Here is a 24,622-nt window from a genome sequence, read left to right as displayed (position 1 = left end):
TTTTCCAGACCAATTAGATTTTGTTAATAGCGCAAGTTAGACTGTAAATAATAATAATAATAATAATAATAATAATAAAATTGCGAGAAATTCTACGAACTACATTGAGATAAATTCATTCCTCGTCCTTAAATAAAACTACAAAGAATTGATATAATTATTTTTATGTAGTTTATGGATAGCTACATTATAGAAATGATCCTCACTTTCATTAATCCGGGGCACTTCGATTTGTTAAGTACAGCAATTCATATTTCAGGCATCAAATTAACAATGGTTGCTCTAAAAAAAACAAAAAAAAAAAAACTCCAGTTCCAAGAGAAAAGAAAGAAATTCATATTCATACTATACCTGAATTAATGAGGGGCATCTATCAGCAAACAGCCAGGGAAAATCTCCCCTAACCATCACACTAGACACCGCAAATAGAAGCGTGAGGTGCAGATCTAGAATTGCTCAAAGATTGTAATACATTGTTGCAATATAACCCTTCAAAGCAAGGGATCAACATATGAGAACTATTGGGAAATTAGTGAACCTTGAGAAACAAGACAGGGAGAGAGCGTAGCTGCTCGACCAATGCAGAATTTCTACTGGATAGTGCACCGTAAAACAATAGCCAGGCTTATAAACCAAAAAACAGGGAGAAAGATGAGAAAGGGGGTTTGATAAAGGAGGGATGTTAGCTGATATTTCACTGCAAGTACATTCTCTCAAGCTCATCTCCTGGCAGGGTTTGGAGCTCTAGCCGATGCGTCATACACACTACCAGAACGAGTTGGTGGCGTTGCAGACCCATAAGGCATGTTGTTTCCAGCTGCCACTTGCCCATGCGGCCCAGCGACACCTCTAGCTGGTGCTTCGTACCCACTTCCAGAATGAGTTGGTGGAGTTGCAGACCCGTATGGCATATTGTTTGCAGGTGGTGCCACATGCCCTTGTGGCCCAGTGGCACCCCTGGATGCTGCTGCATCATAGCCAGCACCCCTGGATGCATGATAATTAGGCAGTCTCTGTGCATCATAACCTTGTCCTCTTTGTGCATCATATGCATGTCCTCTCTGAATGTCATAAACAGCGAGTCTCTGTGGATCATAACCAGGTACTCTCTGAGCATCATATCCAGGCCCTCTCTGAGCATCATATCCATGTCCCCTTTGCATATCATAGCCAGGCAATCTTGATGCATCATAACCAGGTACTTTTGGTGGCTCATAGGCAGGGCCTCTTGGGGCCTCATAACCAGGTTTTGAGGGCGCAGAACCAGATTGAGCCCCGGCATAAGGAGTCGCAGTACCAGCACTAGCATTACCAACAGCACCAATATTCGCAGCACCAGAGTTATGAAGAGCAGGATGTCCCTGTTACATAAACCACAATTCTATCAATTCATTTTTGTTTCCAGAAGCTGACAGAAAATTGAGCCATCAAAGGAAACAACAAAGACAACAGCAATGAAGACTCCCATGCCCAACAGAGTTGGCCCTGACCAATTGTTTGAGCCTTGTAATAGCATATGGTTAGTTTTGCCCCATCAACAGCCTTTTGTGTTGATTTTACATGGCAAAATCTGTGTTGCAAACATAGTTAAATATAGCATGCGTTATGCGTGCCCCAAAATGTATTTTGGTTTCTTCAGGCTTGCTTTTGGTTAACCGATTGCAAGTTTACAATTCACTTATGACAAGCAGTTAAATTTCTTCAAAATGTCACCACTATCAAATTGTTTATTTTCCATCTGTCCCAAAAACAGGCTTTAGTTGGGAACCACTCCGGAGCCAATTTTGTACCAACTAATTCCTACCGTATAATAGCCATCTGCAAACATTAGCTACATTACCAACTTCGCTATATAGATGACCTGAAAGAGACTACTAGAGGTTCTAAATTATAACAACCTCAACTCTTTAGCAGGCAAGTCTGAAGTAGCAGTAACCAAAGAAAATTAGCCATCTGATACCATAACTCCAATTACAATCATAACTTCAATTACAATTATATTTGGCCAGAACTTAAAATAAGTCACACCAGAAAGAACACTTTGGAAACCAGTTTTTGATTTTTATGATCACCAAATATCTGCCTTGTTTCTAGTTATAAGCTCTTACTAATTCATACTTGAAATAATTACTTTGCCTCAAATACCTAGGAAAGTCTTCAAAGAAACAGTCGAAAGAATATCACGATATTCTCTCAGGAATAGTTGCCTATTTTTGTTTTGCTGTATTGTTTCTTTCCTTTTGAAAAATTCAATTTCAGAAGCAATCAAGTTCCTGACATCCAGAAACCACCTCCATGTTTAATCATCATTGCAGAAGCAGTTTACACGTGTTTCTCTAGTTTGGTATCATTCCCTCACGTTTCTGAAGCTTTGCACATAAGCATATAATTTATTCCAAATCTCAATGTAAGATGAAAATGCAACTTGCATACTTGCCAAAAAATATACAGCACCAGTTCACTAATATGCATGTCAAGGATTTTTTGCATCCACCAGAAAACTTGCATACATTTTAAACTGTCTTTAAATGTATAAAGAACCCATGCCAATTCTTACAATTAAGGGATTCTAAATAATTTACCAAAGAAGAACCCACTGATAAGTCATTCACAATTCAGCAATACTCATTTGACACACAAGCACAACAGCCACAACCACAATAATGATGATAACCTAATAACCCCTAGATTTAGTTTCCAGGGAAAAAAAGAAAATGAAATTTTAATGTCCAGCCTAATGTCATGATGGAGCAATGAAATCAAAAATCAAAAAGTTAGAATGTTGTTCAGGCATAATCATCTCATTGAAATTAACCTTATTGCATCAACTATCTTTACTAATAAGGCAAGTGAAGACAGAAAGAGGAATCAACAATACATTTTCTAATGCATATCTATAGTATAGTTCACCATCCCTTCATTAGTACATTACATGTTAAAAATAAAAACCGATAGGATTAGAGTATCAAAGAGACTGAGACAGAGTAACTATGACAACTGTCACTGTGGAATTTGACTCACCTGGCTTTGCGGAATGCCATAGCCATCTTCGTATATATTTTTTCCTGCCGGATGCCCAGATGCCTCACTCTCATTCCCAGCGGGGCCACCATAAGGCCCTCCTGCAACTATATACAGAAAATGAACCTTGTATAATATGCAACAAAATCTAGAAAAAAAAAAAAAGGAGCTCTAAATGAGCAAAAGAAACAACAAGATTACCATTTCTTATATCAACATTCGCTGTTTTAGTCAATTCTGATCTAAGCTTTTCCAATTCCCTAGACATTGTGATATAGTTCTTCTCCATTGTCTGAAGTTGCTCAAGGTGGTCATGAAATAATTTCTTCTCATAATCATATGAAACCCTACACAGTCAATGCGATAAAAGATGATGGAATTTTCATAAGTGAAACCAAATCATTCATAAGAGTTAACAAACAAGCATGTTCAGCTTAGAAATGAAAACTGTAACACTGAGGAAAAATGAGTCCAACAGAATGATTTGCGGGTAAAATTACTCAGGAAAAGTGCACACCATCAATTAAAGGAAGCATTAAGTTGGCAGAGCAGACATGGGTATAACAATGCTTTAGAATAGAGCATTTTTTAAAGACAAATGTTCAAACATTTAAAATTAATTTTTACCAAGGTAAATTAAGAACCAACAAGATAAAATAGAACCAATACCTGCATCGTTGATATTCCTGTCTGAGACCCTCAAGTTCTGACATCAGAGCAGGAATCTGCTGCACATCTACCTGGGCCCTGTGAAGATCCTGACTCAACTGATGAATTTTAGACAAAAGTTCCTGCCTCGTTACAAGCAAATTCTCAGCCTCTACTCGTGCCTGCTGCAATTCCAACCTTACAGGCTCTGCGTCTTTCAATTCAGTTTCCATCTTGCCTATATTATCCACAAGTCCCCTCATTTGTTGCTCTCTTTCAGCCTTGACAGCTCCAATGTGAGCATGTAATAACTGCAACTCATGTTGAGCAGCAGCAAGTTCCTGTCTCAAGGTTCCATGAGTTGCCGCAAGTCTCTGGTTCTCTGTTGCAAGTCTTTGCATCTCTCCATGTTGTGCAGCAATCTTCTGTTCCATAACTTCTGGGGGGGGCAACATCTCAAAAGGAGGAAAAGGGCCTTGCGGCAGACGTAGTCCTGAGCCAAATGAATCAGGATGAACTATACCAGATCCTGGAAGAGGACGCCTTAAATGAGGAGGTGGAATTCGACCTTTACTCGCCATTTTAACCAACTCTGACCTGTATCAAGAAACCCTACTGATAAAATCATAGGAAATAATCAAAGCAGCATTACCAAGAAACACTAGAGTTACTTTCTCCACATTCTGCACTAAAAAACAGTAAATAATTACAGGAAGAGCAATGCGCCAAGGTGAAATCATAAAATTTCCATTTAAAATCAGTTCCTCAATTCTATTCACGGTCAAGCATCATGGTTAAAACCACATCAAAAGCTGGAATAACACAACATATAGAATTCGTGTGACAGCAAAACCAAAAAAAAACCTCCTTCTAGAATCATAAATTCCATGTGACATCATATTTATTCAAATTCAATCAGTACCCATTTTATACAGAAGCAATAACAGTCCCATGCAATTCAAGACCTCAAAATTCAGAATAAAATGTATTTATCTGCAAAACCCACCTCTTAAAATTAATCCCAGTTCATAATCTATAATCATCAAATTTAATACCATCAAAAAATTAAAATGTTAAAACAAAATCCCATTTGTTTAATTCGATGGAATTGAGCTAATTATCCAGTAATATTTTAAAAAAAAATTTACTGGTGTGTTATATTATTAAAACATAAACTGAAACGGAAAAAAAAAAAAAAAACAAGAAGATGAAAATCGAAGATAAATGGAACAAGACGGTGAAGTTGCTGAGGATTACCTGAAAGGAGAGGCTGCAATTGCGCGATAGCAGATGATGAGAAAAAAAATACAGCACCAGCGATTTGCTGATACAGAAGAGAGGGGGGAGGGGAGGGGGTGGGGGGAGCTCTCACGTTAATCACTCACAGCTACAATATTTACGACCAGGGACCAGGACTTGCTGTTACGACGTCGTTTCTACATTTGTTTTGTGCGAGGGGTTCTCGCTTCTAACTTTTTACCCTAAGTATCAGTTGAGTTTCAACTCTTTTAATTTTATCCATTTACCCTCAAATGCAACCAACATTAAATGTCTAATATTAATTAAATACTATTTTGAGTGAAATTGATAAATATCAAAAGTTCTGGGACGTAAATTAAAAATGGGCTATCATCAGGACTGAATTGAGGTTTACTTTTATGCATGCATGCATGCATATATATGTGTGTGCATGTATCTTTTGATTTTTTTCAAAAAAAAAAAAATCAATTCTAAATAATAATATGAAAAGCTAGGCTTCGTGATAAAAGTTAAGCCTTGGAAGATAGCAAAAATGCTTATGATTATTCAAATGAAGAAAAAAAATCCGAAATATATAAAAGATATTTTGGCTACCTGGTTAAGTAATTACAATATTCCACCCTATAAGTTGATCTAACCTACCTAAAATTACTTTTTTTTTTTTTTTTTATCTATCCCCGAGTAAGGATATTTTTTAATTAATTTACATATTAATTAGACCACAAAGTTTTTTTAAGAATCATAAAAAAAAAAAAAAAGGCACCTCCATATCGGTTTAGTACATTCAAGAATTTAATATTTTTTTCTAAATTATGTCCTAAAATTTTAATTGTCGAGGCAATCTCTCTCATCCATACTCCATCAACTCATTGATAATATAATTTCTTGAAAATATATTTTTATGACATATGTTCATGAATTTTTTTTTATTAATATGTATGTTCGAGTTAACTTGAGTGTACTTCAACTAATTTTACAGTCCCTGAAGTTAACGATCATGTAAGCCTCCAATAACCTTAAGATTTATGGGACTCGAACTAGTGATCTCTAGAAAACAAACCTAGAACCTAACCAATTAAATTATACTCTTTAAGGTTGCTCGTGGATATTCTTGATTGGAAAGGATACTGTTTAAATTTTCAAAACCAAACAATGTATTACCCTACTATATTAGAAAATTTTGGTTCATAACAACGCCCCCCCCCCCTTCAATTTAGCACCTTTTATTTTTTAATTTTCCCTTCTTTTTTATTTTAGTTTCATCTTTTAAAAAAAAATTTCATCCTCAATTTTTTTTTAATATTCATTCAAGTTGCTTTAAGTTGACTGAGTCGACTAAATTATATTTTATGTTAAGACAATTCTCATATGGTTTAATATTAAAATCAATCTGGACAAGAAATTGAGTCATGTTTTTTTTTTCCCTCTCAATTTCATCTTCAATCTCTTTTTAACAATTATTCAGATTTTTTTAGACAAACCAAGTCAATTGGGTCATGTCGAGGCAACTTTCATATAGTTTAAAATTATACTCGAATTAGGCAAGAAACTAGTTCGAGAAGTTTTTGCCTATCAATTTCATCCATTTTGTCTCAATATCATCCTCAGATTTTTTTATCAATTAATCGAGTTGTTTATAAATTAGCCAAGTTGACTAAATCACATTAAAATAACTTTCTCACGGTTTAATTTTAAATCTGGTCCAAACAAAAATTTGGATCATAAAGGTTTTTTAGTCAATTTTATTATTTTTATATCAACTTCATCCTCATACTTTTTATATCAGTCAACCAAGTAGCTTTTGAATTGGCCAAGCATACCAGATCATGTTGGAATAACCTTCACACAGTTTAATTTTAAATCCGAGATAAATAAGGTATCAGATCATAAGGTTTCAAGATTGTCAGTTATACTTGTTTAATAACAATGCCAAATAATTATCTACAAACTTAATTTTTTTTATGTTAAAAAAATTGATCTAACTTATAGCATAGTGCAAAACTATAAACTAGTATCTTACTAAATATTATTTGCAAAATGTTTTTTATATTAAGTAAAATGATGCAAAACCTGTTTAAAATAAAGGGTTAGGTTTTCTCCCCCAAATCAAATTTATTCTTCTTATTTTCTTTCTCACTTTGCCGAGTTTTGATTAAATTTCATTGAATCAACTTGAACAATCAGGTTTTGATTAAATCATTCATATTTAACCATGTCAACAACGTAGACGATTCAACTAAAACTCCATGCATCGGACCATTAGCAAGAGCTCGTCGCGTCGCTTCCAATGCAATCGATGATTATGGTGTTCCATCATCGGAAGAAGCTACATGAGCCACTAAGCCATGCATTGGACCATTGGCAAGAGCTTGTCAAGCTGCTTCTACCACAACCATGGATGATAGTGTGTGTGTGTGTGTATTGTTGTTATATTTTTTTCTTGTTATAAAAAACTTCACTCTTTTTTATGATTGAACCCCCAAATGCTTTTATAACAAGAAACCAAATTATTGTGGTGGCAGAAGAGAGAACCACTGCTTCAGACCAAGGCAAATGCTGTTGTCTAAGTCTTGTGTTTTATTGAAAGCCTAATTGCAACGACTAAATTTCAATAAAAAGCATCTAACAGCAAAAAATCTCTTGTTCACCTAACATCCTCCGTAGCACCACCTGTACTGGCTCAATTTCTTGTCACCCGAGGAACTTTGTCCATTGATGCTCTTATTTTCTCCTCATCGAATGACAAGTCAACCATCTTTCCTTGCAAATACTTCTCATAAGATTTCAGGTCAAAATGGCCATGTCCACACATTGCCATGAGAATAACCTTTGCTTCTCCAGTCTCTTTACAATGCAGTGCTTCCCTTATGGTAGCGGCGATTGCATGAGTTGGCTCCGGTGCTGGTATCAGTCCTTCCGACCGAGCAAATTGTATGGCACCTGCATTGAAATAGAATTGTAAGCTTAGCGTTTTACTTATTGCCTCCAGGACAACTTATGCATGGATGATGGATCCCCACTTCTACAATCTGACTGTAGATTTCTCAGTTCATTAATAATTCTGCTATCAACATGAATGGAACTTGTATCGGTGCTGGTCTATAAGAAGGAAGACAGTTACCTCGAAAGCACTCGATCTGAGGGATTGCCATTGCTTCCATGAAACCCAGTTCATAAACATGAGAAATTAATGGAGCCATGCCATGGTAACGCAATCCACCTACAGAGTAGAAAATGTATTGCAATATAGGATTAGAAGAAGAAGAAGAAAATGAAACTTTAAACATATCTGAGTCTTTAATAGAAACATCACATTACCAGCATGAATAGGGTCAGGAATGAAGTCATGTCCTAGAGTGTGCATCTTCATTAATGGAGTCATTCCTGCTGTATCTCCATAATCATATGCGTACACACCTTTTGTCAGTGAAGGACATGCTGCAGGTTCAACAGCTTTTATGACAGGGTTGATTTTCCCATTGAGCTTCTCTCGGATGAATGGGAAACTGAGTCCTGCAAAATTGGACCCTCCACCAGTACATCCTATTATCACATCAGGGGTTTCACTAATAGCCTCCATTTGTTTTATGCACTCCTCACCTATGACTGTCTGATGCAACAAAACATGATTCAGAACACTCCCCAAGCAGTACTTGGTGTCAGCATTTTTAGCTGCAACCTCTACAGCTTCTGATATAGCTATTCCTAAACTTCCTGGACTTGACGGATCCATCTGGAGAATTCTCCTACCAGTCTCGGTAATGCTTGATGGAGATGGGTGTACCTTTGCACCCCAGGTCTCCATCATTAATCTACGATATGGTTTCTGATCATAAGAAGCGCGAACCTGCCACACCTGTACAAGGATTTAGAAGAAGATGCCGATGGTTCAGGTTAGGAATAGTAACAAAATTTAAGAGCAGGATCAGTGTAGTTCAAAACCAAAAACTTCGATAGGCACAAAGAAGGTGAGCTCTAAAATAAAATAGTAGGGCTGTGGCTACTTTGCCTAGACGACCCTTTCATATATAATTAGATTTAATCTAGCCATCCCCTCGTTTTTTACTGACGACCATGCAATACACTGTCTTCTTTGCTATAGAAATGAGGAATTGAAGTCGCGAAGTTCACTATACAATAGCTCTTTAGTTAACCCAACTATGAGTAAACCCGATTTGATTCAGCCTATTTCAGTGCATGAAAATACTTGTTGAGATTGATGAATAACTTAAACGTTGTCTACCTCACAGTCAAGACCAAATAAGCTGCACGCAAAGGCCAATGAACTTCCCCATTGGCCAGCACCAGTTTCTGTCACAACATTCTTGATGCCTTGCTGCGCATTGTAAAAAACTTGTGGGACTGCAGTGTTGGGTTTATGGGATCCGGCTGGGCTGCCACCTTCATACTTGTAGTAAATTCTGGCAGGTGTATCGAGAAGCTTTTCCAACCTCTTTGCTCTAAATGCAACAAAAATCATGTAAGATACTTCCGACCAGGGGCCAGGAACAGAACACCTTAACGCATAGTCTGTGATTGTAATATCAGAATAAACCTGATCAATGGAGTTGGGCGCCAGAGACTGTAAATATCAAGAACTTCTTCCGGGATATCTATGAACTTGTCAGTGCTTGCCTCCTGCTTAATCAACTCATCAGGAAAAAGAGGAGATAAATCTTCAGGTTTGACTGGTTCAAATGTTTTAGGATGCAGTGGAGGAGGAGGTTTCACTGAAAGATCTGCAACAACATTGTACCACTGATGAGGAATGCCAACCGCTTTCAAATCAGCATTCAGAGAAGCTCTTGCTCTGACTCTGCCTCCATTTGAAAGCCTCAGATGCCTAGGCCTCGTTTTCAACACAAAAGACCCAATACGTTGCTCCCAACCTTTCGAGAGAAACGAAGACAGGTCATTGACAACATATTGAGCAATCAATAGTTAGGAATTTCATGTTGTGAATAAATCTGTCCACTACAAATCAATACAGGAGAGTATTTGGCAAGTAATGGAGAACTGCTTCAGTCTGAGTAGCCTTGACAAATAAAAAGATGCAGAAATGGAAAAGTGAACAATTCTGTAACTACTAATTGACATATGCAATCTTATGCAGTAGCAGGAGCCTTTTGCCTAATCCTTAGCAGAATAGTATTAAGGGAAACTGTTCTGAACACCTCTGGCCAGGAAACATCTACAGTTATTACCGCAATCAGTGGTGGTTTATATGCTATATATGACACTGTGGTGGTTTTTGAGTTAGATAAAAGCTCCATTGACCAATTTTCTTGAACTTTCCAAGTTCAAGAAAGATGCAGGCAAGTTAACTTCAGGTTACCAGATTCTTCAGCAGACAACCCATTAATCAAAGTTTTCACATGATTAAAGAAACTGCAAATTTGGTCTGTATCAAATCAAATATCCATAGAAGCTCAAACACAACAACCTAACAAGTACAAGATCATAAAAGAAAAGGAAGATCGCAAGAAAAGAAAGACGAAAAAAGAATTTTTACCTCTGATGGAGATTCTTGATGGGCTTGAAATGAGAACTGGATCTGCTATGAATGTTGCTTGAATGGCCATATCCAGCTAGTGTTTTCTCACTTCCAAGTTGGTCAATCTTAGACCTTGGAAGATGAGTAGACCAAGTACTAATATGTTATTAAAGTTTTTGGCACTTGCAAGATGAGTAGACGCCTAATATAATGTGCATTAATTAATATAGACGTGATCATGTAGGAGATGAAGTATTCTTTGGTTGAAGTGCAATGAACTGCACCGTTTTTCCTTTTTTTTTTTTTTTTTTTCTTTCTTTTTTTCTGGTGGTGTATGCACTGAATTTGGATTGACTAACGTTGGGAAGACAGGAACATTTTCCTGGAAGGAGAAGCAGCCGTGGGGCACGTCAGCCAAACCTCAATGTAATGCTTGGTTAAAAAACAATAATAAAAAAAGGGAGTTATAAATATATTGAATTGAAAAGAAAATAAATTTATCATTGAAAAAATTTGAAGTGGATTTTTATTTTATCATTTTCAGTTCACATAAAATTCATGTATATATTTTAATTTTAAAATAGATTTAATATCTTGGTAATCGAAAATACTGATATCACTAATTCTTTCATGTGTTAGTCTAATAAATTATCTTGGCTATCTAAAATGTCAATAGCATAGTTATTAAAATCTAACCCGGGAGTTAACCCAGTCAAAGGGTCGGCTCCTGGGTTACACTGGCTGATCCAGGTCAATTTAGAAGAATTTAAAAAAATATATATTGAAGTTTTAATATTAGAAAAAAAAAATTAAGAAACAATTCATTTGAATATAAATTATACATATTTTAAATAATAAAGTTTAAAATATTATTTCAAAAGGTTTTTATTTCACATTGAAAAGATATTATGTTATCATTTTAAATTAAAGTATCTAAACCAAAAAGATTTTTTATCTCACATTAAAAAAACATAACTTTTTTTCTTGTGAAAATAGAGTATATATATTAAAGGATTTCAAATTTCACATTGAAAAAATCAAACATTCTTCTAATATTTATATGGTGAACTTTGAAAATGATTAATAACCAACAAAAATATATGAAATAAAGGGTCTCTAGTTAGAAGAAAAAACACATTTAAAAGAAAATAAATCTCTATCGAGTTTTTCCGAGTTGACTAGATTTGATTATTTTTTTGCTCTTGCCGGTCTTTCATTGTACCCGGATTGGTACAGTCACTGTGTCTCGGGTCAACTTTTAAAGTCGATCCAAGTTTAATAACTATGGTCAATAACTCTTTTCAATCAGCTAGTCTAATAAATTATACTGACTATCTAAACATAAATGCCACTAGCTACTTTTAGTTAGCTACTCTAATAAATTATCTCAGTGATGTGAATACAAATACCAAAAGTATTTTTTCTTAATCAGTTAGTCTAATTTCATCTTTTTTTATAGTCATATCATAAATAATAAATAAATAACATGTATTTAAAACAATATTATTGGATAGATCATATCACCTCTCATGCACAAACAAGAATTAACATTAATGAACAGTTAAATTAGTCAGGTTCTAAATTTACTTTTTAATAATTACGAGTTTGAATATTCTTAAAACTACTAAAAACTTACATGATTGTTAACTTTAATATCCATAAAATTAGTCAAAGCATATGCTCAAACACTCACCTTAAAAAAAAAAAAATCAATCATATTTAAATCATACATTTCAAGCTAGTTTTACCTTCTCCTTTAGATACAACATGAAATCCTTTAGATATAACTCTCCCTCCGCTCTCAAGCATCCCTGAAAGTAGATTGTGTTTTCAATATAGATGGCGCTAGTGAATCCTTGTCAACTATTACAACCTAAAAATGAAAATTAAATTGAACTATACCACATTCCACACCCATCAACCATATGCATGCAACAAACAACAGGCTCTGGCGATGCTGTTGCTTATAGGAATCAGGCCAACCCCAGCTCTCTGTTTGCCCATGTCTGGATTGGGAGCGTCCGGGCATATAAATTGCATTCGAGCACCAGCTTGAAACTTCAAGAAAAGTAATCAGTATCAGAGCTTTGCTTGAATAGATCCCAGAATGTATTGCAAATAGCAAACTCAAGCACTTCTTCTGTGTTTACTCTGGCATAGTACATGTAAACAGAAAATGGTGGATGCTACGTTTTAAGAGCGATGGCGAAAACGACTACTCTTTTATATATCGAAGATTTGGACCTCCCCAAAAACAGAGAAAGAAAAAATCATTTGCTTGTCGCACGTTTGTTTTATGAGGACTAATAAAATTAGTAAATTACAATGCGAAACACCCCTCTCGTGCCAATGTTGCAGAAATGGTATGCTTCTCAATCGTACAGCTCCCAGCAGCTTTATTAAATCTGCAAAACCACATCATAAAACATGTGAGCCTTTGGAAAATAAATGCTTTTACAGCAGCAACAAAAAGAAGCAGCTCAGTCAATTCAATATTTGACAGACATGAATGACTAGCCAAGGTGATAGACTTGAGCACAGAAAATAAATCATGATTCAAGTTTTCAACAGACAATCACCAAGTGCTTTTGCCTTTTGGAATCAAATTTTTTTTGTAAAGGGTCAGGCAAATCTCATCAGTTAATGAGCAGGGAAACAAGAATGTTGGTGTCTTCAAAATTATGGATTGCGCAAAACTGGACAATATGTGTGACCACTAGCGGGGACTGACCATGGGAAACTGAGGATCTAAGAGAGAAGGATCATAGCAGTAGTACTTTTGGTTTGTGTTAATTTTGCACGTTTGTACTGATTGTTCATATGTCTGTAAAGCAGAAGCCTTCAAATTTCAATTATTTTTAAACATCAGACCGTGGCTTTTTCTTTATCACTTTTCAGCCAAAAAATCACCTTATTCAGAACCCCAGGCCTGCTGGAAGTTCGTAGAGAAGCAGCTCAAGCATTTAGTTCAAGAAATGCCTTGATAATACCCATCATTTGTCCCCCAGGAAACCGTCCAAGGCATCCTCTTGCTGCTGCTATCTCACTAAGTTCACAAACTGAATCACCACTGAAAGCTCTAAGCTGTTTGCTGCTCCTCTCCTTTTCTGCGTTCTCAGTTTCCACTAGGTTTTCACCAGCCTTAACAACTGGAAGAGGAAATGGATCAAGGGAAGTTTCCATGATGATAGACTCTCCACCTACCGTACCCACAAAATCTCTCAACCGGCACATGGAAAATGGAACTGGTTCAAAACTATGGTCTCCATATTCAACTGGTGTAGAGTGATCTCCAGTGACACAAAGGAAGTACTGGAACTTTCCAGTTGATTCTGCCTGCAAGAGGAGCTTGGCCAGCTGGCCTATAGCTCGATCCACAGCTTCCAATGCTTTAACTTTCAAAATGCTTGCCTTGTCATGGCCTGCATCATCTATTGCCTGAAATACCAAAAATCAAGTAAATCAATCACCAATAAGACATTGAGACCTTGTAATCTAAGCATAGAGGTCAGGCATTCAACCTTTCAAACAATTTTCTATCTAGACCAGATAAGTCACAAGGGAACAAAATAAACTGGTGAAGCAATTAGGAAGAAAAAAAGAAGCCTCCAAGCAATAAAATGATTTTTGGAGCCATCAATTTAGCCTTGTCAAGAAATAAAATGAGCTATTTTTCCAAACAAAATGCTGAATATGTCCTGAACTCTAACAGTCTAAGCTCAATCAGTCTCGATCTTTTTGGGGGGCATTGAATCCTGGAAAGGATCCATCTCCAAGAAAGTCCTTGGTCTGGGACTGGACAGCATAATTTACAATTTCTGCCTAAAATGCTAGCAAGCTCCTGATAGTATTTTCTGTCTAACAATGATTAATATGAACGTTTCAATTAAAGAACAGAAAAGAATGAACGAGGCTATACAATAAAAAATCTCATTCAGCTACAAAAGGCAGCATTGTTTTAATTGTGCAGTTGATGTGAAAATGGCAAAAAGATAAAGATAATACACAGACTGAGAAGGTTAAGACCTTAATGTGGAGAAACCCAAAATCATAGCCATCTGGTCGTCCTGGTTTGTGCTCGTCCTCCCCTGGTACAAATACATTGGGAGAAGGGGCCAATGGAGCTGAGAGTGCCTTAGCTATGACCGTTGCTTTGGAAGTCAAAAGTGTTTGATAATCTCCAGTTGCTCCAGGAGCTTCTAGGATATCAATATCTAATGATAGCCCTAAACCAGCTATGATTTTAGTGGGAGCTACCATGCATGGCCATAAACCATGTTTATTTTCAAAAGAAGGAACCTGCACGATAATAATAAGAAATATACTCAAATCTGTACAGCATAAAAAGATTATATATAAAACATCTCATATGATACAACTCTTCATTGAAAATTTCAGATTCTTTGGTCCTTTATACCCAATAATCTTCAAATAAGAACATTAAAATCCATCAATTTTTTGTTGCAACCTTAATTATTGCACAGGCATGGCAGCAGAATGCAACAGTCCTGCCCCTCTCATGCCGCCAGTGATGTTTAGTGTTGCTAGATGTGAAATTTTACCTCCCATACAATTTTTCATCCAAACAATGAGACATTCACAACGAAAAGCCAGACCACCCAACCAAGCCCAGTACCAAATCAATACTTGAATAATCTAGAAGTTTCTCATGTTGGCTCAGTTATTGTTCATCTAAAAAGTAAACATCAAGGGAACGGTATCAATGAGGTTTTTCGATTGATAAAGCAATTCCCATCTCCTGATGACTAAAATGAATAAGAAATTGAGATTTAGTTTCCTAGATTTCTCACTGCCTTATCTGGAAAAAATGGTCATGATTCATTGAAGGATTGAGACAACGCACCTCAATTCGAATGCCACATCCTCGTAAAAGGACAACATTAGCAATATTCTTTCCTTCTGCTGCTCGTTTTGCGTTTAATGGGTGAGAAACCAGAATACGAGATATCTCCCTGGATAACTCATTAACAACTACAGCTGTATGTCTTGCCTCATCAGTGTCATCTAAGGCTTCAGCTTGAAGAAGTAAGCGGTTGTCCTTCAGTGGATCTGTTCCTGATATATTACAACTCAGTCTTGGTCCTTTCACCACCACTCCACATCTATGTTCTGTGGCATACCTGTAGGAAGTGGTTTCTTGTCATATTTCCATCTTGTGTTATAACCTTGAACTTCATCAACCACAGGACAAAAAATGTTTCATATTATAGGTTTCAGAGAATTTACATGGGTTTAGACTGGATAATTGGAGTGGTATAGTGAAAAAAGACAGTTGGCCAAGCACATTTACCATGTCGAACTTGCTAAGTTAGGCATGCTTTTTTCCTCCTTTAACCTTATCTTAAAGTCATTTAGATGTTACCAATATAAAAGACACAAACACCCCCAAATAACCAGACAATAACAACAGAAAAGGGTAATTAGCATATATATAAGAAAATTTGAAACTTGAAGGTTCCAATCAAACTTTTAAACGAGAAGATTGTTGATGCAATTTTCTAAAGCAACAAATTGAATTAAGCCATTCTCAAACACCTAAAAAAAAACTTGGTAAGAGCTCCTTCACATCAGTATGTGAGTTTTATTTTTTGAGCTTGTCTGCAGCCAGCAAGAGCAAGATTAACTCAAATTGTTCATTGACGTGAAGAAGCTTGCAAAGAGTTTGTGAATAACCTAGTCTAAGCAAGTTTGTCTAGTCAGTTTATTTGAAGGTCTATAAAATTTCAGATAAACAAGGGTGACTGCAAAAAAAAGAAGGGTGACCAGTTAAATTTTTTAGAATATCCAGTTTATTTGAGTGCATTCTTGTTGTCTTGATTAATCAAGAAGTTACTGCATATACAAAGAATCTGCACCTGACTCTGACTTCATATTCCGGGAAAGACGGCAATTTCATTCCATCCAGAGCTGCACAGAGAATTGGCCCTTCTTCATCAAAATGCCTGTCAGCCCTTCTACTGGTGACTATTCCAGTTTCCTCATCTAATGTTGCAAAATTTGACTGCAGATAAAAAGCAAACAAAGATGGCATTAAATGGGAAAACCAACAACAACAAATTGTAGTTTCTCCAATGTTAAAATGTAGTGCGCAAAAAATGTAACTGGAAGCATAAAATATGAATAAAAAAATTAGAAAGGGATGGAAAGGAAAAAACTATTGAGCTATGTTAGAGCTGGAAAATTGTCTACTTCACAGACTGCAGGGCTTTTTCTACCCACCAAGTTCACACAACTCTCTGTATTAATATATAGGTAAAACACAAGGGACTATTGGGGGAAAGAGATTCACGTTAAGGCCATGAAAGTGAGTAACAAACGTTTTAAATGTTCTCACTCTCTGACAGGCAGAAGAGTTTTAATGTGGAGAGCATAATCCCATTAATAAATAAAAAACAATGGCAAGATAATTCAAGAATGTTCTTCTCTGAGTTAAAAAAGCATCACAAGAAAAAAGGAAGAAGCACATGGGATTAAATTCAAGATCTAAGCACATTTGTTGTAATCATGTACAATTTCTCTTGATAAAGACAAATCTTTTCATCCCTGTGTCTAGGGTATTAAATATAGTTTCTTTGTTCAGTTGTGTATGTAGTTAGTAAAGTTCATGAGTAAATGACAAAGTTCACTCTTTAAGTATGGAATATAATAATTCTATTTACTACGACAACACCCCACATGCTTAATACAAGAACAAGGTAGTACACATCCAAGGGGCAAGACCAAAATAAAATAAATCTTGAAAAGTGGTTGAAGTAAGCAAAGATGTATACTCACTTTGAATGCAATATCGCCAGGAGACATTGCCAATCCAGCACCCATGGACTCAAAGGCTCCTCGACCCTTGTAGTACACTCGTGGGTCATAACCTAGTAAAGAAAGGTGAGCAGTGTCACTTCCACAACCCAAGCCTACTTCAACAGGGTCCATAAGGCCATTAACTCCAGCAGATGCAATAGCATCTAAGTTAGGCACGTTTGCTGCTTGCAAAGGAGTCTTGTATCCAAGCCTTGGCAATGATACATCACCCAACCCATCAATCAGGATAAATGCCACTCTCCTCTTTGGATGCTGGGCAGTAACCATGCTTCTATATGTTATGTCTAATTCTGCCTCCTAGTTAAATTACAAGTAGCTGTGCAAAACAACATGAAATTAAAATTTTAATTATAGGCTAATTTAAAGCAAAGAGTTTCCGAGCTGAGTCAGAAGACAATTTAAAGCTACATCATAAATCAAAACAAACTGCTTTGAACTCATGTTCCTTAAAATGTACTGATTTCAGTTATGGCGTGCAATTCAGTGGTAAACCACACAGTGATTAGAATTATCATAAACTCAAAAAGCCAGTGACTTCAACAAGTAAATCATTAAAGTAGTGATACATTGGTGATATACATATCTAATTCAATCAAGTTGCTTTCTAAATTGAAAATCCATAATAATCTCACTGTCGCAGAGACTGATTTCTTCAAATTAAGAGCAAAACACAAAATGGGTTTCTCACGTTATAGCTAAAACACAGCAAAAAAACCACCAAAACATTCTAAAATCCATCAAATAACATCCCAATAAAGAATTAATCAACAACAACAAAAAGAAAGCAAAAATCAAGTGCTTCAATTCCTCCAGTCATAACTAACCAAAAAAAACTTTACTTTCAATGATTCTCCGATGAAATCTTAAGAAATTAACAATTTCATATTAATTAAGGAATAAAACAATAGAAACTAAATAATTAACGACTAATTAAGGGCAGTATGATTATAGAACTCTTACCTCAAAAGACCACAAAAACAAGAAGAAGCTTCAATGGTGATTTCAATTTAGTTTATTTGGTCTCTAATGAATCCACTGACGAGTAGGGCTTTGATTGTTTAACAAAGGAGAATCTTTAAAAGATGAATATCCGGGTCAGTGTCATCCTTTTTGCTGTGTTCTTGCTCTGGCTTTGGAGCGCTAAGATTTGTTTTGTATTTTAAAAATTGTTGTTAAAAAAATTTTAAAAAAAAATTATTTAAAATTAATATTTTTTAATATTTTAAATCATTTTAATAGATTAACATCAAAAATAATTTTTAAAAAATAAAAAAATTATTATTATATATATTTTTAAATAAAAAATATTTTAAAAAGAAACTATAAATCTAAATTTCAGGCAAATAAATTTAAATAAATAATTAAGTCTATGTATTTACGTTTATCTCTTATGATGTTTGGTAAATTAACTGAATTGCCACTTGAGGGGTGTGGTTGGTTATCTGGATATTCGTGCTCTGCTCTCACATTTGTCTCGTCCAACCTCAGTGGCTGCGTTTAGATTTTGGATCCGAATAGCATTTATTTTTATTTATTTTTGTTCAGCGTGACCACATGAGGGTAAGAAGGTTCTAGCTGATGGAAGAATGAATAACAGGCCAAGGCGCGTGTAGTTTAGCCCTTGGTTTCACCATACAACTTTTTATTTTTAAAAAGAATTAAATTTAAAAAATATCTGATAGAATTTTATTAGTTATTTTATATATATCTTTAAATTTATAATCATGTTTTTTCATGGATTATAACATACTTAATTAATTATATTTTATATTTTTAGAATTTTCTAGTTTGATATAAGAAAGTTGACTGTATTTTATGTACATTAATCAAGCTTGTATTTTTTATATCAAGATTGGTGGTGGAATTTTGGACTTTCATACCTAGAATTGTATTTATTTGTTTATTTGAATTCATGCATGATCAAAATACTATAGTTTATATTTACCATATACAAGAAATTCAAAAAATAAAACTATAGTCGTTTGGGTCAGTTTAAAAGGGTGTTTGGCATTGAGATGGAAAAGCACTTTTCAAAAAAATTGAATTTTTTTTTGTTTTAAAGTAATATGTTTTTAATGTTTTTAAATAATTTTAATGTACTGATATTAAAAATAATTTTTAAAAATTAAAAAAATATTATTAACATGTTTTTTTTAATGAAAAATACTTTGAAAAGCAACAACAACCACTCTCAAACACGCTCTAAATGGCCAAGAAGGGCTGGGCTAAACAACTAGGATCCCTCTCCTTAATTTTTTTTTTTCTTCCATAAAATGTGTGTAAAAGTGTGCAAATCCAAGGAGAAAAAACAAGCATATCAAAAAAAAGAAATGGGCCGCATAAACTTTAAACAAGAGAGAGAAAAGAAAAAGTAAAACCTAAAAAGTTTAAAAAAAAAAAAATATTAAAAATATGTCAAAACTCTGATTTTGAAACGATCATCAGAAAAGCTACCAACATTAACCTGTTATTATATGACTAAAAAAAATCATAACACTTGGGTAAATTAGGTGTTTAGCTAATATTAACAAACAATATAATTTAATTCAATAAAATACAATAACTAATAATATTATAAAATGCATAAAATAAATAGACAAGAAAGATAATTTGTAAATTCAATTTTTAACGTAATGAAGTCTATATCCATATTTTAAAACCAAACTGATTTTGGGTATTGGTTTCTTTGCTCATCTAAATTCAAAAATATAATAGCTATTATTAAAATTTTTATATCATTTAAAGATATATTTTTATTAAAATTTTTCATTTCTTGATAAATTCCCGCTAGGATTTATTTCACTTGAAGATGCACTCCTTTCAAGATTTTTTTTTCTCGATGAAATTATCTCTTTGAAAATTTACAAGCATGATTTCCCCTGCATCCTTCCATTTTCACCTCCAAAACAATTAACCATTGAAGAGAAAGAATCCAATTTTATGTTTCTTCGGTGTTTAAAATAATTGGCAGCTCAATTGGGCTTTCCTGGTAGGGACGGAATCATCATGGTCTCTGCCTCTCCCACCCTGTGCGTATGCACTTGTTTTTCTGTGATTCCTCACTTGCTCCGTGGAAACTTTTTATTATTATTATTATTATTAATATGAGAATTTTGGTTAGTTTATATATTTTTAACTAATCTATATATTCTAAGTTAACTATCATATTAAAATAAAAAAATCTTTCAAATATACCATGTTTGATGTGATTAAAAATTAAAATTTTAAAATAATTATTAATTAAAAAAAACATGAATTAATCATATTAATACGCCAAACTCTTAATACACATCAGAAACCTGAAATGACAAAGTAAACCGAGATGGTATGTTCACTTTTAATATTTCGCAGCATTAGTTTTTTTAGATTAATATGGGTGTCCGGATCAGCTTGTATGCATCTCGATTAATCCCATAATTCTTAAAGTTAATGACTATGTAAGTCCTCCAATAACCCTGAGATTTATAAGACTTGAATTGATAACCTCTAAAAATGAAATTCGGGATTTGACCAATTAAGCTACACCCCTCATGATTAGTATTATTATTATTTTAGTAGACTATGAGCATAAACATCATGGCCTTGTTAGTATTACAGTGTCTTGGAACACTTTTTAAAAATTTTAAATTTTTTTATTTAAAATAAAATTTATTTTTTATATATTTTTAAATCATTTTGACATGTTGATATTAAAAATAATTTGTTTAAAATAAAATAATTTTAAAATAAAAAATACTTTAAACAATTAACCATAATTCCAAATATACTACGGCCCATGAAACAAGACACGTCCAAGAGGATCGGAAATAATTTTTACGAATAAGTATATCTAATCCCTGCCTTTACCTTTTATAGTTTGCCAATATTTTTGTCTCTATGGTCTATTAGACGAGCCCGAGATGGGCAACGAGCACGAGATGGGCAACGAGCACGAGATGGGTGGCCTTCTATTTCATCACGGGTTTGATTGAATTTTTTTATAAAATTAAAGTGATGTTGAAGCGTTATTAATATAATATTTTTTTAAAAAATATAATTTGATATTATTGAATTTTTTTAAAAAATATATGATTATTATCAATTCTTTAAAAGAATAAATTTTTTTAAAAAATAAACAAAAATAAATTTAAAAAATTATAATATTATCAAATTTAGACAAGATCGTCTAAATTGTTAATGAAATCATACTAGGGAGATAACTTAATATGAAAATATAAAGTTTAATTAAAAAATAACAAAGGAAACACAAAAAAAAAAAGAAAGGTTTCTTGAAAAATAATAGTTATATTTTCTTTGTTTTAATATAAAAATATTATTTTTATTTTTTATAAAATTAAAAAAAATGATCTATTTTGGTTAACTTTAAATAATATAGTAAAAAGAAAACAAAAATGATGGTACTCAAAATAATCAAATCAAGGAAGAAATACTAATAAATAAATCTAATATCCAACACAACATAATAAAATCAAATTATTTCTTAATTTAAAAAATAATATCTGTAAAAATTAAGATTATAGATCTACCATTATGACTCTTGCAGTAAAAATATTTATTGAAAATAAAAAACTGGAAATATTTATTTTTTAAATCAATTTTCACCTTTTTTATAAAGTCATAAATTGCAGTAAAAATACAATTCCTATATCAACCTCCGTATCCCAAGACTTGGAAAACAGAAAGCCTGAATCTCTTCCACCTTCCATGGCCACCAAAGTTCTCCCACCAAAACAACTCCAAAACCTGCGTTTCTTCATCACAAGGTCTCTTAACACCTCCTCCTCCTCCTCTAAAGCCTCCGCCGCCGTCTCTCCTCTAAATTTGGCTGAAAAACCCGAACCCCCTATCCAAGAACCTCCCACTATCATTCAAGACCATGCAAAACCATCCATCCTAGATTTTAATGACGATCGAAAACTTTTCTCAAATTTGCCAACCACCAAACTCTTGCATGCATCTTCAAATCTTCACTTGGTTTCTATAGGTCCTCTGGTTGACTTTGGGATGTGGGTTATGAATTCTAGGATTATGGAGACAGATAATATTCTACGTGATGTTGTGTTAAAGACGGTAAGGCATACGTTCTTTAAACACTTTTGTGCTGGAGAAGATGTTGTTGAGGCCAGAAGGTGTATTGAGAGAGTTAATGAAGCCGGTTTGAGAGTAATGTTGGCTTTTGCTGTTGAATATACAAGTAATAATGATGCTTGTGATCAGAATCTGAAAGGGTTTCTTGATTCTGTTCAATCTGCCATGTCTCTTCCTCCATCTTCTGTAAGATTTATATCTTCCTCAATTAGCCATAATTAGCCCCATTTTTTATTTTTTTTATTTTGTCTATCAAGTTAATTTTGCTCTTTCTTTCATTTGTTTTCAAGTATCTCGGGTCTCTGTTTTGTTTCTCTTGAAATTTGCTTTAGAAATTAGATATGGATCCTGCTGTATATGTTAGTTTTACAGCTTAGGATGCGAGTAGAATCGTTGATCAAGTTGATCATGTGCAAGCAGTCGTGTGCAATTGGACTCCACCTGGTCATATTGTACACCATTGACCATAAGAGTTTGCAATATATGCATCATAGAAAGTGACAGAATGAGAAACAAGGACTTTCCTTTTCATGGTTGAGGTATCCCATCAGAAATTGAACACACTGGCTACAAGAACACTTCTTTCTTTTGGTTTTAGGGGCGGGGTGTCCTCGGGCAAGCTTTCGCGGATCTTATCAAGTTTGTTTTGTCTTTCTTTGATATTGGCAGAAAGAAACCATATCAAATATTGTAGGCTAATTTTTTTTTTTACTTGCATCAGGTGAGCAGTGTGGTGGCAAAGATCACAGCAATGTGCCCCTTAAGCTTGTTAGAGAGAGTTAGTGATGTGTTAAGGTGGCAACAAAGAGATCCTTCCTTCAACCTTCCATGGAAACAGAAAAGTTTTCCAATTTTTTCTGATTCTAGCCCTTTGTATCATACACTTAAAAAACCAGAACCATTAACCCCACAAGAAGAGAATGATCTCCAATTAGGCCAGGAGAGATTGTGGAAACTGTGTGAAAAATGTGTCCAGGCCAATATCCCGTTGACGGTGGATGCAGAGCATATATCAGTTCAACCTGCCATTGATTATTTGACGTATTTGACAGCAATCAAGTACAACAAAAATGATAATCCCATTGTGTATGGTACAATTCAAGCCTACTTGAAAGACGCAAAAGAGAGGTTGTTACTTGCAACAAAAGCCGCTGACAAGATGGGAGTTCCTATGGGGATTAAGTTAGTGAGGGGCGCTTATATGTCAAGTGAAAGAAAAATAGCCTCTTCGTTAGGCTATGAATCTCCAATTCACAATAGTATTCAAGAGACACATGCTTCCTACAATGATTGTGCTTCTTTCATGCTTGAAAAGATCGCTAATAGCTCAAATGCAGTCATCCTTGCAACACATAATGTTGAATCAGGTAAAGAGATGAAGGAGACTCATATGTGATTAATTATAGCTATCGTAATAGCCTTTGGATTTGATACAGGGTTCTATGTACATTACATAGGAAGATTGGCAGCGACGAAGGCAATAGACTTGGGGATTGAGAAGAGGAACCAGAAGCTTGAGTTTGCACAGCTATATGGAATGTCAGATGCGCTTTCATTTGGTTTACGCAATGCAGGTTTTCTAGTTAGCAAATGCACGCCATACGGGCCTATTGAGATGGTTATCCCTTACCTTCTAAGGAGGGCTGAAGAGAATAGGGGACTGTTATCTGCTTCAAGCATTGATAGGGAACTCACGAGGTAAACAAACTTTAACACAGACTCAAGAATCTAAAACCAGAGGAGGGTTTTGGAAAAAGGTCCCAAGAGTCATTCATTTTTGTTTTTTCTGCAGGAAGGAGTTGAAGAGAAGGCTTAAAGCTGCTATATTTTGAAGTGAAGTTCAAAGCTTTCAATGACAAGCTGACAACAATCTCTACAAATAAAGAAAGTTAAAAATAAAATTTAGATGTAATGTAAATATGTAATCAAAAGCAAATTACTCGTTAATACAAAGTAATTCATGCTGTATTACAAAAAGAAAACTGTTCATAGAATTATTGAATGGTAATGTCCTGCGACAGATTTAATTAGATCTTCCCATCTGCTTCACTACAACCTGAAAAGTTAAAGTTTCTTTTCTTACCCTCAAAGGGACAAGCATGTTGATTTGGACTGTGAAAGAAAACTGTAATCATATAGAGCTTTCATGAGCTCAGCAAAATTCTTGCACATCAAAGCTTGAAAGAGACTTGAATGGTTCTTTGCCTTACTGCAAGCATTCAAATTCACATGCTAGGTAATCAGAAAATGAGTATCAACTTGCATCTGCACCAA

General features: G+C 34.6%; 4 protein-coding genes across 8 annotated transcripts; 1 reads left to right on the top strand and 3 right to left on the bottom strand.

Annotated features, from left to right (window-relative positions):
• Positions 1-312: 312 nt before the first annotated feature.
• LOC118029709 (protein FLX-like 2) lies at positions 313-5,067 on the bottom strand. 3 transcript variants are annotated; one of them, XM_035033617.2, is made up of 5 exons: positions 4,927-5,067; positions 3,691-4,266; positions 3,223-3,368; positions 3,022-3,128; positions 313-1,361 (listed from the first exon to the last, which is right to left on the bottom strand). In XM_035033617.2, exons 2-5 carry the CDS (start codon positions 4,248-4,250, stop codon positions 720-722), a joined length of 1,455 nt encoding a protein of 484 aa, XP_034889508.1. In that variant the 5' UTR covers positions 4,251-4,266; positions 4,927-5,067; the 3' UTR covers positions 313-719. The 3 variants fall into 3 exon arrangements, with proteins under 3 accessions (XP_034889508.1, XP_034889511.1, XP_034889509.1); XM_035033620.2 differs by having other exon boundaries at positions 3,022-3,122; XM_035033618.2 differs by having other exon boundaries at positions 3,691-4,284; positions 4,927-5,042.
• A 2,421-nt stretch (positions 5,068-7,488) lies between these two features.
• LOC118029710 (uncharacterized) lies at positions 7,489-10,753 on the bottom strand. Its single transcript, XM_035033621.2, has 6 exons — positions 10,442-10,753; positions 9,485-9,818; positions 9,173-9,389; positions 8,248-8,785; positions 8,051-8,149; positions 7,489-7,869 (listed from the first exon to the last, which is right to left on the bottom strand). Exons 1-6 carry the CDS (start codon positions 10,509-10,511, stop codon positions 7,610-7,612), a joined length of 1,518 nt encoding a protein of 505 aa, XP_034889512.1. The 5' UTR covers positions 10,512-10,753; the 3' UTR covers positions 7,489-7,609.
• A 1,368-nt stretch (positions 10,754-12,121) lies between these two features.
• Positions 12,122-18,405, bottom strand: LOC118029711 (uncharacterized). Of its 2 annotated transcripts, XR_012168260.1 has the most exons (8): positions 18,221-18,405; positions 17,219-17,576; positions 16,300-16,445; positions 15,288-15,564; positions 14,450-14,722; positions 13,334-13,861; positions 12,748-12,828; positions 12,122-12,481 (listed from the first exon to the last, which is right to left on the bottom strand). XR_012168260.1 is itself a non-coding variant. In XM_035033622.2 (7 exons), exons 2-6 carry the CDS (start codon positions 17,525-17,527, stop codon positions 13,379-13,381), a joined length of 1,488 nt encoding a protein of 495 aa, XP_034889513.1. In that variant the 5' UTR covers positions 17,528-17,576; positions 18,221-18,405; the 3' UTR covers positions 12,627-12,828; positions 13,334-13,378. The 2 variants fall into 2 exon arrangements, 1 of the variants encoding a protein (XP_034889513.1); XM_035033622.2 differs by lacking the exon at positions 12,122-12,481 and having other exon boundaries at positions 12,627-12,828.
• Positions 18,406-21,914: 3,509 nt separating this feature from the next.
• LOC118029713 (proline dehydrogenase 2, mitochondrial) lies at positions 21,915-24,378 on the top strand. 2 transcript variants are annotated; one of them, XM_035033623.2, is made up of 4 exons: positions 21,917-22,534; positions 23,070-23,715; positions 23,806-24,046; positions 24,141-24,378. In XM_035033623.2, exons 1-4 carry the CDS (start codon positions 21,965-21,967, stop codon positions 24,178-24,180), a joined length of 1,497 nt encoding a protein of 498 aa, XP_034889514.1. In that variant the 5' UTR covers positions 21,917-21,964; the 3' UTR covers positions 24,181-24,378. The 2 variants fall into 2 exon arrangements, with proteins under 2 accessions (XP_034889515.1, XP_034889514.1); XM_035033624.2 differs by lacking the exon at positions 24,141-24,378 and having other exon boundaries at positions 21,915-22,534; positions 23,810-23,944.
• Positions 24,379-24,622: the final 244 nt, after the last annotated feature.

The sequence above is a fragment of the Populus alba genome, chromosome 17 (genome assembly GCF_005239225.2).
Source record: "Populus alba chromosome 17, ASM523922v2, whole genome shotgun sequence".
Lineage (NCBI taxonomy): Eukaryota > Viridiplantae > Streptophyta > Magnoliopsida > Malpighiales > Salicaceae > Populus > Populus alba.
Note: the sequence above shows the minus strand (reverse complement) of the source record. Positions and strands in the feature narration are given on the sequence as shown.